A 14,633-nucleotide genomic window follows, 5' to 3' on the forward strand; every position below is an offset into this window, starting at 1 on the left:
GCCAGTATGTAGCGGGGGTGGATGGGGAGTGCCGCCCTACTATCAGGAGACTCCGCCCATAAGCTCCCTTTCTCAGTCCATTTATCGATTGCACAGCGTCCCTTCCCAGTTTTTAGTTGTCCCTCGTCTGCAGCCACGCCCCCTTACCTCCACCCAGCTTATAACTCCGCCCCCATACCCTAGTCACCTGTGGGGCTGAACTGTAGAGACTTCCCTTACCTAAGACCCATTCACCTCTCCTAGCCCTACTCATAGGTGTGAGCCTCAAGAGTGCAGCCATGCCCTACATGGCCCCGCCCCGAGGCCCTACACTCACAACTTGTACACACTGCAGTCCAGCCCCTGGCCACACTCCACTACTCAGCTCTGCCGTTCTCACACCTGTCAACTCTAGGACCTTTTGTGTCATGCCCAAACACCAGATCTTGGGAGAGGGAAACACTGGGGAGATGGAAGACCAGAGGAGCAAGACTGGAGTACTCAGATTTATCATTCTCCTTATTCTCTTGAGGACTTTGACTAGCTGGAGAGGTCTGGGGAGGATCCAGGGCAGCACAAATGGGATGAGGCTGCAAAGATTGACCATCACGGGCTCCAGCTGGGCTCTTGCAGCTATGCAGTGAGCAATACATGAGACAGCCCCTCTCCCAGGTCTCTGCCTCTAGACAGGCCCTACCCCCACTCCAGCTGTGGCCAGTCCACACCAGCCCATGCACACATCATGAAATGTTTGGAAGCCTCTTTTTCCTCTGCCTGGGGTAAAGTCTGAATCAACTGGCTGGTCTCCAGTTACTGTGAACTCAATGAGCATCACTGGGACTGGAGGAGGGACAAAAGAGGTTTCTGGCAACAGCAGGAACTGTAATGCTGGACAGGTGAGCATTGGGACTTTAATACACAGCACAACACTTGTGACCACAGGGTAGAGATGGATGCCAGAACATTTCATAGTCCAAGGATGGCCGATCTGAACGTAGACTATGTGTTTCCAGAATATTCAGTAGTAGGGCCGTCTGGGGTTGTTCTGTGGAAGCCCAAAAAAGATCAAAGGAGTGTTAGTGGAAAACCATAGGTCCTCCCTCCACAACATTGCAGGCAGCAGAGCTGACATCCTGTGAGGGCTACAGCAGGGGTTTTGTCATCTCCCTCAAACTAGCAGGCAGTCAGGGAGGCACGCACCAGGGGGTTGGGCCGGAATCGGTAGGCCAGCATCATCCTCTTGCGGAAGGCCTCGTACTCATCATCCTCCTTGGAGAGCTCAGCTGGCCGGTCAATGCCAAAGCCAGCTCCATCTATTGTGGTGGCACCCCTGTGGAAGGAAAACCAGCAGTCATGAGTAGGGACCAGGGTGAGACAGACAGACAGGACTTCAGGGTACTGGGGTGGGGGCTGGTGGCAGGGTTGGCAGGTCCTAGATTCACTCAGACATGGGGTCAGAGGCCAGCTTCATGGTCAAGCAGTGTGGGTAGCAAGGCTTTACATACTAGTTAAACCAGAACTAGTTGTCACTAGCTGGAACCTTAGGACTTGTCCATCTGTGTGCTCCCGCAAGCCCTGTGGCAGCACTCACTTGTTCACTGGGTTCTTGATGCCCTGGCCCTCAGTGCCCAGCCCCTCGCCCTCTTTCCAGCCCATCTTCATGAGCATCTGGTAGCCAATGTTTTCCACCGTCAGCTTAAACTCCTTGTACTCTGAGTAGTCTGGCTCTCTGCCCTCCTGCAACAGAAGAGAGGAGAAAGTTACCAGCCATGGAGACTACAGCTGTCCCTAGGTCCCAGTTCTGGCTCCAATGCCTGCCCAACTTGATCTTAGTTAGCCTCATGCCAGACTGGTTCCACCCATGTGCCCCAGCCATCAGTGGTTGACTCCACTGAAACAAATCAAGCTCTTCATCCTTATGCTGTCTTCAAAGGGCTGAGCTTCCAGGCACTCAAGTCAAAGGGGACAAGGTGACCATTGACATGGCCTGTTTGGGACGTTAACAGTTTACAGGCCAAGAGTAGCTCATGTTCTAAGAGCAATTTGTTCTGAATACCCAGCTTGGGAACAATCTGTCACACAGAATGCTAAACAGACGTAGCTATGGGATACAAAGAAAAGCCAATTCATGTCTCATCAGCCCACTGGTTCTTGAGCCCACCTCAGTGGGGCAGCATGCAGGATGGTGCCTTTCTGCAATTGGGTGGCAGAGGTACATGACAAAAGAATATGGCTAGCCTGATCTATACAAGTTCCAGATCAGTGACGACTGCATGACAAAATCCTGTCTTAAGGAAGAAAGAAAAGCTATCCTTGGGCCCCAGCTCTGAAAGTGTGATTTGCCGCTGGCTGGAAGACACTGCACTATGTGTTAATTCCCCTCCTGTCAGTGCCTGCCCATCAGCTTCCCCACCTTCAGGGCCTTGAAGGTCTCCATGAACTTCTCCAGCTCATCAGGGGGCAGAAAGTCACCGATGAAGTGCTTGCCCCGACCCATCTGTGTCAGCTGCTCTGCCCACTCTGCTCAGAGAGGAGAGGAAGATGAGTGAGTGGTAAGGGATGAGGCAGTAGTCGATAGCAATGGTGCTACTTCTGGATTGGTGGAGCCTCTGGACCATGTGCCATGGCCAAGTGGTGCAGGTAAGTGGGGTTCACCCTCTTTTCATGCCCCACACACCCCGTGTCTTGTCCATCTCCATGCGTCGCAGCTGGTGCTCCCAGGTGCCCAGTTCACTGTCTACCTCCTCATCACTGTCATAGCCATGCTGGTGTTGCTGCAGTGCCTTCTCCCACAGAAGCTGCATGTCTTGCATGGCGCGCTTGTGCTGCATAATCATGTCATACATCTGCTGCATCTGCGGAGTGGACAGGCAGGTGCTCATTGAAAATATCTCCTTGCTCAGAAGAGCAGGGCAGGGCAAGAGCTGCAGCCTGTCACATCCATGTCCCAGCATGGATAGGGAACCTCAGCCACAGAACAAGGACAGTAGCTGATATCAGGCTGCAGGCCTATTGCAGGGTGGGGCTAGGAGCTCTGGGGCTGGGATCCTGCTTAATCTGCCCAGCAGACCCCTCGATGGTGAGGTCAGACATCAATGTCTGAGATCATCAGGGTCCCAAAGCATAGGAGAATATATCCAGAGACTGGAGGAAGCTGGGGAAGGGGAGATCAAATGGGAGACCTCTCTTTAGGAACAGTCTATAGGCCCTGGGGACGTGCCTGTCAGGGACTCCTCAGATAGCACTCCTACATTAATACTCATGTGACCTTTCATCTTAGGGCAGAGCTGAGTTACCTGCCTGTGGCCTTACCTCCTGCTGCTCCTTCAGCTGCTTCTTTTGTGCATCAGACAGCTCTGTGACACCCACCAGGCCCACAGGTTTCCCCTTCTCATAGCCAAGCCCTTTGAGATCCTGAACTAGAAATAGAAAACAAGACACTAAGAAAGTGGCAGGCACTCCTGGTGTCAACTCTGCCCATGGCACCCCATGCAGGCTCCAAAGCAGACCCAGAGACACTCCACTGTGGTAGAGGCTTTCATGTGTTCTGGTTGTTCACTTCTTTAGAAAGCCTCCAGGAGGCTTCACAACATTTGTGGCTAAGGATCAGAAAGGGTCCCGTATCCCAGAATAGAAACCTGGCCTGAGTCCTCACCCAACACCACACACTAATGGTGACAGGGCAGAGGCCTAGCAAAGCAACAGAAAGGAGCTGAGCTATGTAGATGACTATGAGCCATGTATATGCTATCTGGTGTAGATGCCCATTGGATTTAGTCTGACAAGACTCTACCAAGTGGCCACCCCCTTCAAGGAAGATAACCAGCTATCCTCAAAGCTACTGACATTTAAATTTTGCATTATCTTTTGAACTTGAGGCGGAGCTGCACTGATTCATGGGAAAAGTGCTGTGATAGCCCATCTGGTTGACAGAAGCCACCAAACACCTCTGGGAAGGGAAGCCAGATCTCTATATGTGTACACACAGAGTGCTCTAGAAAAGGGCTGAGTCCATCAAGTCCTTGGAACTCAGGTACTGCCCTTCAGAACTGCCCACTAGGGATGGATGAGGTTCAGGGGGCAGTGTTTGGCCCGCATACATGAAGCCCTGGGCTTTCCTAGGCTCCCAGTGCACCCTTGATCTTTGCTTGGGAGCTGTAGGAGCACACATGGATGTGGGGACCCATGAGGCTGAGAAGGGACCTTTCTTTTTTTGTCCACTCCACTAGTGACAGGCAGTGAGTGCTCTCAGACAGAGACAGCACAGACCACTGGTCTGTGAACCTTGGCGTATTGTTTGGAGTCTGTGCTGCTACTCTGGACCACAGCTTGGTACCTTTGTCTTCAGGGCTCTGGATTTTCTGTGGCCAGCAGAAGCACTCAGCCTTAAGTGGCAGGCTGTTTCTTAGCCCTCAACTGGCACCATCAAGCTCAGGAGCTTTTCTCCTTGGCTGAAGATCCTAGGGCCGGACTGGAGATAACTGACCCTCAGAGCTAGCCAGGATGATCATCCATAGGCCAGCCGAGGAACCAGGAAGACAGACTTTCCTGTGGAGCTGTACTGGCTGGTCTTATGTAGTTATTTGAGAAGAGGGAATGTTGACTGTGAAAATGCCTCCATAAGACCTGGCTGTTCACAAACCAATGGAGTATTTTCTTAAATTAGTGATTGATGGGGGGAATGCCTAGCCCACCATGGATGGTGCCATCCCTGGGCTGGTGACTCTGGGTCCTACAAAAAAAGTAGACTGAGCAAGCCATACAGAGAAGCCAGTAAGCAGCACCCCTCTGTGGCATCTGCATCAATTCCTGCCTCCAGGTTCCTGCCCTGTCCTGATTTCCTTCACTGATGTGAAAGCATAAGCCAAATAAATTCTTTCTTCCACAAATTGCTTTTGTTGATGGTGTTTAATCAAAGCAATAGTAACCTTAGCTATGACAGGGGTCATTTTCTCGCTAATGTGAGCAACTGGGAAGGGGATGGTGGTTGATAGGATGAGCCAGATGGCAGGAAAAGTTCCTCAGTCATTGAATCTCAGCTTAACTGACAGAAGATCACCCACATACCCATGTGAGCTTGTGGCAAGAAATAAGAGATATGCTGGTTGTCCCTCAAACAGCTGTGAAGAGGAAAGGTCAAAGGTGACTGTGCTATGGTAGTTTGTGTTTTTTTTTTTTTTTAAAGATTTACTTATCTTTATGTGAGTACACTATAGCTGTCTTCAGACACCCCAGAAGAGGGCATTAGATCTCATTACGGATGGTCCTGAACCATCATTTGGTTACTGGGATTTGAACTCAGGACCTTTGGAAGAGCAGTCAGTGCTCTTAACTGCTGGGCCATCTCTCCAGCCCAGCTATGGTAGCTTCTTATCTGAATATTTTCTGAATATTCTATGATGAGGATGCAAGACATGTGCTTCAAAGCCTAGGACAGAGAATAGGACCATCTGTGTAACCTGGAACAGAGGCTGACTACAAACCATGCACACAGACAAGGCAGAAACAGACATGCTTCTAGCACACACATGGTGGAACACACCTTTATTCCCAGCAGCTGGGAGGTAGAAACAGACTGATCTCTGAGTTTAAGGTCAGCCTAGCTTACATAGTGACTTCCAAACTGCACAATGAGACCCTGATTCACTGATTGAAAAGATCACCAACAGCAAATCTACTAGGCTGGAGAGATGGCTCAGCAATGAGCGCTGTGTGTCCTTCGAGAGAACATGGGTTCATTTCCCACCATCTACATGGTGGCTCACAACCACCTGTAACTCCAGCTCCAGGGGATCTGATGCCCCCTTTTTCGAGGCTTTGAATGCATCAAGCATGCAAGTGATACACAGACAGCCTTTCCTGTGGAGCTGTATTGGCTGGTTTTATGTAGTTATTTAAAAAGAGGGAACCATTGACCCATACACATTTTTAAAAAGCCTCCAAAACACACTAAGCAAATTTGACAGCACTGAAGGGGAAAGAGAACATTCTGCAGGTTAGAGAGTGTAATGTGCTACTCTTACACCAGCAGCTGGGGATGGAGCCCAGGACTTGTAATGACTGACAGGCCAGCTTCCACTGCTGGGCCACACCCCAACTCTGAAAATGGCATTTCTAACAATGGGTACAGTAACTACATAAAACATCCAAGGGCTGAGGCGGAAGTGGTGGCATTAGACTTGTTCAACATGCTGGAAAGGACTTGATCCAGAAAGTGCGCAGACATATAAAACAAAAAGCCTAGTAGTGAAAAGACTGAAAACTTTCCTGGAAAACAGGAGCAAGAGAAGATGCCTGTTTCTGCCATTTCTTAAGTCATATGGTGATACACAGATCCTAACCAAAGTGAAGTTAAGAAGATAAATGGGCCCAACTCCAGGAGATATCAGATTTGCCACCTGCAGGAGACAGCCGCTCATGAAAACCCAATCCAGCCATAGTGGTATATATCATCCCAGCACTGGGAAGTGGAAGCAGGAGGACCCGGAGTTTCAGTTAGTCTCAGTCATATAGTAGAAATTTGAAAACAGCTTTGGTTAAATAAGATCCTGTCTCAAAAAAAAAGATTGGAGAACTGGAGAGACAGCTCAGTGCTTAATAGCACTGCTGCTCTTCCAGAAGCCCTAGGTTGGCTTCCCAGCACCCACATGGAAGCTCACAGCCACCTATGACTCCAGTCCCAGGGGACAGAGTACCTTATTCTGGCCTCTGTGGGCAACACATATATGTAGTTCACAGATATACATGCAGACAAAACACCCAAACATATAAAATAAAAATAAATAAAGCGAGTCTGGTGGGTTACACCTGTCACCTGGAAACTCAGAAATTGCACTTTATCAAGGCAGCCTAGCATGCTCAATGCCTCGGGTTTGACACTGCATCAAAAGCAATGTATTATTAACGTTTCTGTTGTTGTTGGGGAGGCATCTTTACTATGCAGACCTGGCTATGGATCTTACTATGTAGACAGAACTGGCCCCAAACTCAAGAGATTAACCTGCCCCTGCCTCCTGAATGCTGGGATTAAACTATGTGTTATCATGTCCAGCACTCTATAACCCTTAATTTTATTTTCTTGCCTACCATACACACCTCTGGAGTAAAGTACCACTTACTACACTTTGCCAAGAATGGTAGAACACACAGTCCCAGTATCAAGGAGGTAGAGGGGTGGGGATCTAGTCATCCTCAGTTACATAAAACTCTCAAAACATCGCCCACCCAATCAAAAACCACATGGAGACCATTTCACACCTACCAGGACGGACATGTGTGTGTGTGTGTGTGTGTACAAATGTTTTGAGACAGGACTGGCCTGGAACTTTCAACTCCCCTGATGTTGCTTTCTGGGATAAAGGGCTATGCCACCAAGTTTGGCTCTGAGTATGTGTCTGTATAAAAGGGTCATGGATAGTCTCAGGCTTTGGTTGGCGTGGTCCTAGACCCAATCCCCACTGGAGACTGAGGGCCAGTTCCAGTTGCCTAGATGTCTATACACAAATAGCCCAGAGTACCCAGCCACAGAAGGGAGTAAAATGTGGCCCATGCTCTCAAATAACCCCTAGGACCACCAAGAAAGGGCCCCCCACCTGACAGAGGTGAAGGTGAGGCATCTATGTCCCTCTGTGCCAGTTCAGCAGGTGGAAGCTCCACTTTGTCCTCTTCAGGCCCCCACCGGCTCTTCCGCTTCCTCTTCACAGCGGCTGTGGCGGTGGGCTTCCCAGGGATGGATGGAGTGGGGTTGACAGCAGGTGCTGGGGCCACTGGAGTGGGGCAGGCAGTGATGGGGGGCACAGCCCCTGACAGAGCTTCTGGGGCAGACTTTCGCCGCAGGCTGGGGTTGGGAGCAGGAGCAGGGAAGGAGCCTGTGGAGCCCGCCTTGGCTTTCCGGAACTCCTCTAGCTTTTGCCTGTAGTATCTGTACCCTTGGCTGTTGGTATCATAGAGAAAACTGCAAAAAAAAAAAAAAAATAATAATAATGTAGGGGGACAAGATAGCTAGATTGAGACCTGGCCCTGCTACTGGGGTCAGAACCGATCAGGCTGTATACACTCAGGGTTGTAAGCATCATTGTTTAGTCAGGCCTCACCCAGAGGCTACTACAAGTCTGGCCACCTAACAGGTGCCATCAGTCATAGAGGTTCCTGCTGGGGATGTGACAGGCACCCTTAGAGCTTCCAACACAGCAGTGACATTATATCAGAAAATCCTAGGTAATTATACATAGACCTTGGGTACCCCTCCTTCAAATTCAATCTTTTCTCCAGTGAATGAATTCCCATGGGCTGACAATGAAAGATACAAGTTGGGGCTCCAGCCCCACCTTAGGGTAACTGGCTTGGGGGCAGAAGCACTCATCCCCTAGAAGCTGTAGGCAGAAAGCTAACCTTTGTCCTGAGGCAGCTGGGAATACAGTAGGATTGAGTCAACAAAGAGGCTAGCTCTTCTCCACTCCCTGTTTCTCTGACAGGGTAGAATGGAGTAACTTGGCCCAGTGTGCCCAGTTTCATGTGGCAAATACCAAGAAAGATCCTAGACTGAGGAGCAGATCTGTACCCATGAACCTGGTTGGTCCCAGCAGAGCTGTACCCTAAACAGAGCTGCTCTGTGCTGTTTAGAGAATGATTATAGTCTGTACACACATGGCAGAGGCAGGTTGCCTTTGAAAAGTTTCACCATGTAGCTTGGAAAATGCTTGGTGAGGCACCAGAGGACACAGGAGATGACAGCACAGGATCAGATACTGGGGATTCCTTTTGCATAAGAATCCCCTAAAAGCCCCATGTGTCTGTGTGAGCCCTTGGAGACAGCTGGAAGAAACCTGCTAATATCTGCCATTTGGAGGGGGCAGGACAGGAAGAGTGGAAGATGGTGGTGTCTCCTTTATATTCCTGATCCACAGTATAAGCATGAACAAAAAAGGCCACTTTAAAAGAGACAAGGGGGTTGGAAAGATGGCTATGTTAGTTAAGAGCATTGGTTGTGGGCTGGAGAGATGGCTCAATGGTTAAGAGCACTGACTGCTTTTCCAGAGGTCCTAAGTTCAATTCCCAGCAACCACATGGTGGCTCACAACCATCTGTAATGGGATCTGGTGCCCTCTTCTGGTGTGTCTAAAGACAGCTACTGTGTACTTGTCATATACATAAAATAAATAAAAATCTTAAAAAAAAAAAAAAAAAAGCACTGGTTGCTCATAAGTAAGACTAGGGTTTGGTTCCCAGCATCCACATGGCAGCCCACAACAGTCTAGCTCCACAGGCTCTGACATCCTCTTCTTCTGGTCTCCATCACATGGTACAAATATATACACTCAGGGGGTGTTAAAATTAATAAAATTAAAAAAAAAATTTTTTTTTAAAAGTAAGAGGCAAAGCTACAGCCTTTACTTCTTGCTTTTGGGAGGCAAATGTAGAAGGATTTCTAAATCCAAGGTCAGTGTTTCTAGACAAGCCAGAACTGCATAGTGAGACACATGCACACCCACCTACCCAACCTAGGCTCATGCCTTTAATCCTAGCACTTGCTTGGAGGCAGAGGCAGGTGGATCTCTGTGAGTTCTAGGGCTACATAAAGAAACTCTGTCTGGGAAGACAAAAACAAAACACCAACCCCTGATTCCCAATAAAACTAAACCAAAAAGGCTACCAAAGTAAACTAAAAGTAAGCCCCCATCCTCTTCTTTGGCTTCTGCTCATACCAGTAGTATAAGAAGTAGAATAAGAAGCCAATCAAACTTACTTCCTCTATAAGCCACTAAGCCTATGGAACACTGACAGCATCTGGAAGCAAAGACACTATTTCAGTATTTGGGGCCTGCTTCCCAAACCAGGCTCCTTGCCTCAGTTTCACTGTCCCTAAGAACTCATATCTGAGGGCTGGAACGATGTCTCAGTGGTTAAGTGTACTGGCTGCTCTTCCAGAGATCCTGAGTTCAATTCCTAGCAACTACATGGTAGCTTACAACCATTTATAATGGGATCCCATGCCCTCTTCTGGTGTGCATGAAGACAGCTACAGTGTACTCACATAAAATAAATAAATCTTGTTTGTTTTTTTGTTTTTTGTTTTTCCAGACAGGGTTTCTCTGTATAGCCCTGGCTGTCCTGGAACTCACTTTGTAGACCAGGCTGGTCTCGAACTCAGAAATCCTCCTGCTTCTGCCTCCCAAGTACTGGGATTAAAGGCGTGCGCCACTATGCCCGGCAAAATAAATAAATCTTAAAAGAACAAAAACAAAAACTCAGCATTTGAACCAGGTTGTGCTGGCTCATGCCTTTAATCCTAGCACTCTGGAGACAAAGGGAGGTGAATCTCTGAGTTCCAGGCCAGCCTGGTCTACAGAGTCAGTTCCAAGATAGCCAGTTCTACACAGAGAAACCTTGTCTCCCCAAGAAAAAACAAAAAAACAAAAAAACCAAACCCAAAAAAGAACTTAGTATGCCAGGAATGAAATCACTTGCTAAGAGGCTAGTTGTAGTAACGTGCCTTCGGCTTTTTTGTTGTGTGTTTGAGATAGGTAGCCCTGGCTGGCCTTAAACGCACAAATCCATCTGCCTCTCCTCTGGGAGTAAACCACAACATCCAACTCACAAAGCATTTAACTGGGGTATCCAAGGGACCAGGAGTGATGGGCACATCTTCTAAGACAGGAATGCCAAGAAGCAAGTGGATTGGAATACACGGAGGTATTACCAGCAACATGTCTACATGGCAAACCTGGGCTTTATGGCTACCTCATATGTAATCCCAAGTGTGATGGTTAGTTTTCAATGTCAACTTGACACAATCTAGAATCATTTGGGAAGAGTGTCTCTGGTGGACTGTCTGGGTCAGACTGGCCTGTGGGCATGTCTATGAGGAGTCATCTTGACTACATTAGTTGAGGTGGAAAAGCTGCTTACTGTGGGAGGAACCATTCCCTGTACAGAGAGCTCCACTCTATAACATAGTGGAGAAAGCACGCTGAGCACACTTACTTGTTTTGTTCGTGACTGGCTATGACTGGTGACTGTAAGTTACTGCTGCCTTTCTCCCGAGAGCCAAAATAAACCCCTTTCCCCTAAGTTGCTTTTGTTAGGGGACTTTCTCACAACAGCTGGAAATAACATTAACTCAGCAAGTAAGGCTGAACTGTTCATTTCATGTGAACTCACATGCCTTGTGGGGGCCAGAAAACAAATGCCCCATTCCTTCCCCAGGCTGGTGAGTCATGGGGACAAGTGTGAGAATAGTCTTCTGTCAGCCACCTTTCTATCAGCCTTCCTGCATCCTGGGTTGACTCAGGGTCAATGACAGCATCTACTGTCAGACCCTTCATGCAGACCAAGGGCCAGGCAGGAGGCTTAGGGCCACCCGAGCCAACTACATGTCAGTAAAAGGCTGGATGGGGCTGAACCTTGACCTCCTGAGAGGCAGGAGATCACAGTACAATCCCATCGCTCTTCTCAGCTGTCTGTGCCAGAGGGACCTCTACAGCAAATTGAACATGAAAATCAAGAGCTCTTCTTTAAGTGAGCTCAATTAGATAACTTTTCAGGGTCTATCAGGCTGTGTGTGTGTGGTGGCACACATCTGTCATGCCAGATTCAACAGAAGGAGAAGCAGGAGTTGCAGGTAGTTCTTGCTACAGTTAGACTCGGCTAACCCCTCCACAGCATACTGCCCTCTAGACCACAGAGCAGATGGCAGAGTGAGTCTGAACTTCAGGATTGGTGTATTAGCTCATAGTTGGGTTCGAAAGTGATCTAGACCTCTTTGGGATCAGAGCACAGGATGTGTTCCCTCTCCTCACACCTGAAGACTCCTGACCCTATTACTCCCTCGTCATAAAAGACATCTCAAGACTACACCCAATATAAACCCTTTTGTTAGCCACGAGTCCAGCCCACCCCTAGCCAGCAACTGCCACTAGTCACAGGCAACAAAGTAATTGCTATGTAAGACACATGGGAGAAAGAGACCTAAAAACCCAGTGTGTCTGCTCAGATACCACTAGGGAAATATATCCATGAGTTCTGGAGTCAGAAACTCCCAGGCTAGCCCAGTGTGGTAGCACTCAGGAGGCAGAGGTAGACAGATCTCTTGTGTTCCAGGCCAGTCAGGGCTACATAGTGAGACCCTGTCTCTTAATAAGAAAAAAGAAAAAAGAAACTCTAACTTAGAGTCCCTGTCCTGTACCTTCTGTCATGGCTGGGGTGAGCTGAATTTGAAATATCCCCCAGAGGCTAACATTTTGAACACCTGGTCCCTTTAAGTGGTAATACTCTGGAAGGAGCCTTCAGGGGGTTTCCACTAGAGGCTCTTCGGGCCATAGTCTGGCCCCTGATTCAGGTGTTCTCTGCTGCCTGGCCAGTAAAGACACATAAACCACTCTGCTTTCCCAGCCACAATGGAGGGCAGCCTCCAAAACACGAGCCAGAACAAGCCTTTCCTCCCTGCAGTCCACCGTCCTCTCCCTCCAGTCCACTGTCCACACTTTTCCTCCCTGCAGTCCACCATCCACACTTGTACCCAGAGCCTTACCTGAAGGCCTGATTCTCACGGTTGTTCTGGAGGGCGATGGTCTCCACTTCTGGACCCCCGTCTGCTATGAACCTGGCCAACTTTTCTGCAAGGTTCTTGGCCTCTTCATCCTCTGGGGGTGAAACTTTAAGCAGGCTGTCAGTACTGAGCTCAACTCACCACACCCAACAGCCTAATTCCTGCTAAAAGCCCCTCGGAAGTGAGCGGGGCTTGGCTTAGGAACGGTGCAAAGAGAGACAGGCAAACAGGAATCAGATTACTATTGGGACCAAAGCCAGAGAAATATCACAACTATACAATCCCACCCCACCCACCCCACCTTGGAAGTACATGGCATTGGGGGGCTCACCCTCTTTTCCTGGGGAGGACAAAGTAGAAGTGTGAAGTGATTCAACCATGTTTCACATGTCAGACTCCTGTTGCCCATCAGAGACCCTGACCCAAAGACCCATCCTATCTACCTCCTGCTGTTTATCTATAGCCCACCTACTTGGCCTCAGGTACCACACTTGCCTTGGGCACATATGGAGCTAGAGATAACTAGATCTTGTCAGAATGACAAGCAAAGGCTCTCTTAGCCCATTCCCATGTTTGAATGAGCATCTGCACAGAATCCCAGCTCCCATGGGGCTCTTGACATGCCATACCCTACACCTGAGCCAAGCCTGATGCTCAGAATACAGTTGGGCCCTGGGGGGACCTGCAGGTGTATTGGCGTACCCACAGGGAAACTCCCACTGCCCATGAGGGCATAGGCTTTGGCTGCCCACATACCACAGTCTTCCCTGCCTTCCTCTGACCACTTACCTTTCTGGGTGGCTGCCTGTGGCTTTTGGGCTTCTTTCCTGATCTCGGCTACCTTCCTTCTGTAGTACAGGAATTCCCTGCTATTCTTATCATGTAAAAATCTGGAAAGAAGATTTGGACATTGGAAATGAGTTTCAGTGATAGGTGAAGCTGAGACTTCACTGCAGAGCCCTAAGAAGCAGGGCATTCAGAAAGTGCCTACGGCTGGGTACACAGCAGCAGAGGGAGATCCTGGAGTCTAACCCCAGCACTGCCTCCCGAATAACAGTAATATCCTCCTTTGGGGCCGGGATGTGGCTCAGCATTAGAGTCCTTGCTTAGCACACAAGAGGCCCTGAGTTTTTTCCAGAGCTCCATAGACAAGGGAGGTCCCTGGCCCAGACTGTGTGTCAAGTTTCCACGCTTATATATGTGACCACAAATGTGAGCAGCATGGCACTGCTCCAGCAGTACTCACGTGAAGGCCGGGTTATCCTTGTAGTCCTCCATAGCTACTTTCTCTAGCTCGGGGCCTCCTTCTGCCACAAAACGGGCCAGCTTCTCTATCACTCTCCGAGTCTCGGCTCCCTCTGGGGGTGAAACTTTAAGGAGGCTGTCAGTACAGGGCTCCAACTCACACACCCAACAGTCACTAGGTACACTCTCTCTATAGACCGCAACGACAGAGGGGAGAGGATTGGGAGATGCAGGAGGCTGCTGACCACCCATACACATGGCTCTGTGGAGGGGTGCTTGGTCTCCACAGTCAGACAATCTGGCAGAGAACGGGTGTCAGGACCTGTTCCTGAGACCCAGCGGGAGAACCATCTTCAAGCTAAAAAAGGCCACTGGGAAGTGCCTCCCCCAACCCCTGTATCATGTGTGTGTGTGTGTGTGTGTGTGTGTTGTGTATGTGTGGGTTAATGTTCTTTGCAAAAATTATTTTTAAGCTTTTGTGTATGAGTATTTTACCTGCTTGTATGTAAGTGTATACAGTGAGAATAGAAGCCAAAAGAGGGTGTTGGATCCCCTGGAACTGGAGTTAAAGGTGTGAGATACCATGTAGGTCCTTTGAATCAAACCTGTAAGATCAGCTGGTGCTCAAACCATTAAGCAACCTTGCTAGCTCTACATTTTTTTTTTCGTTTGTTTTTTTAATTTATTGGTTTTCAGCATAATGCATTGGTTCCTTTTCATTCTAGGTCACCCCATCCACCTGGGGATTTTGTTTTATTTCTCTGTGTAGCCTTGGCTGTCCTGGAAAGACTTGGAGATGAGGATAGCCTTGAACTCTTCCTGCCTCCAGAGTACTGGTGCTTTTAAAAAATGCTGACTTCTT

The 14,633-nt window shown here is 48.8% G+C and overlaps 1 protein-coding gene across 2 annotated transcripts in view; it reads right to left on the reverse strand.

Annotated features, from left to right (window-relative positions):
- Positions 1-872: 872 nt before the first annotated feature.
- The window catches only part of Sugp1 (SURP and G-patch domain containing 1), a 29,168-nt gene continuing 15,407 nt past the window's right edge, over positions 873-14,633 (reverse strand). For both annotated transcript variants that reach the window (XM_021169268.3, XM_085843890.1), the window contains 10 exons: positions 13,773-13,896; positions 13,316-13,416; positions 12,509-12,632; positions 7,572-7,933; positions 3,292-3,398; positions 2,657-2,834; positions 2,393-2,499; positions 1,571-1,716; positions 1,180-1,309; positions 873-1,024 (listed from right to left, as the gene is read on the reverse strand). In XM_021169268.3, the coding sequence (XP_021024927.1) occupies positions 998-1,024; positions 1,180-1,309; positions 1,571-1,716; positions 2,393-2,499; positions 2,657-2,834; positions 3,292-3,398; positions 7,572-7,933; positions 12,509-12,632; positions 13,316-13,416; positions 13,773-13,896 (1,406 nt within the window). In that variant the 3' untranslated portion in view covers positions 873-997. The remainder of the gene's footprint in view (positions 1,025-1,179; positions 1,310-1,570; positions 1,717-2,392; positions 2,500-2,656; positions 2,835-3,291; positions 3,399-7,571; positions 7,934-12,508; positions 12,633-13,315; positions 13,417-13,772; positions 13,897-14,633) is intronic.

Source organism: Mus caroli, unplaced genomic scaffold (genome assembly GCF_978045245.1).
Source record: "Mus caroli unplaced genomic scaffold, Mus_caroli_1 scaffold_10, whole genome shotgun sequence".
Classification (NCBI taxonomy): domain Eukaryota; kingdom Metazoa; phylum Chordata; class Mammalia; order Rodentia; family Muridae; genus Mus; species Mus caroli.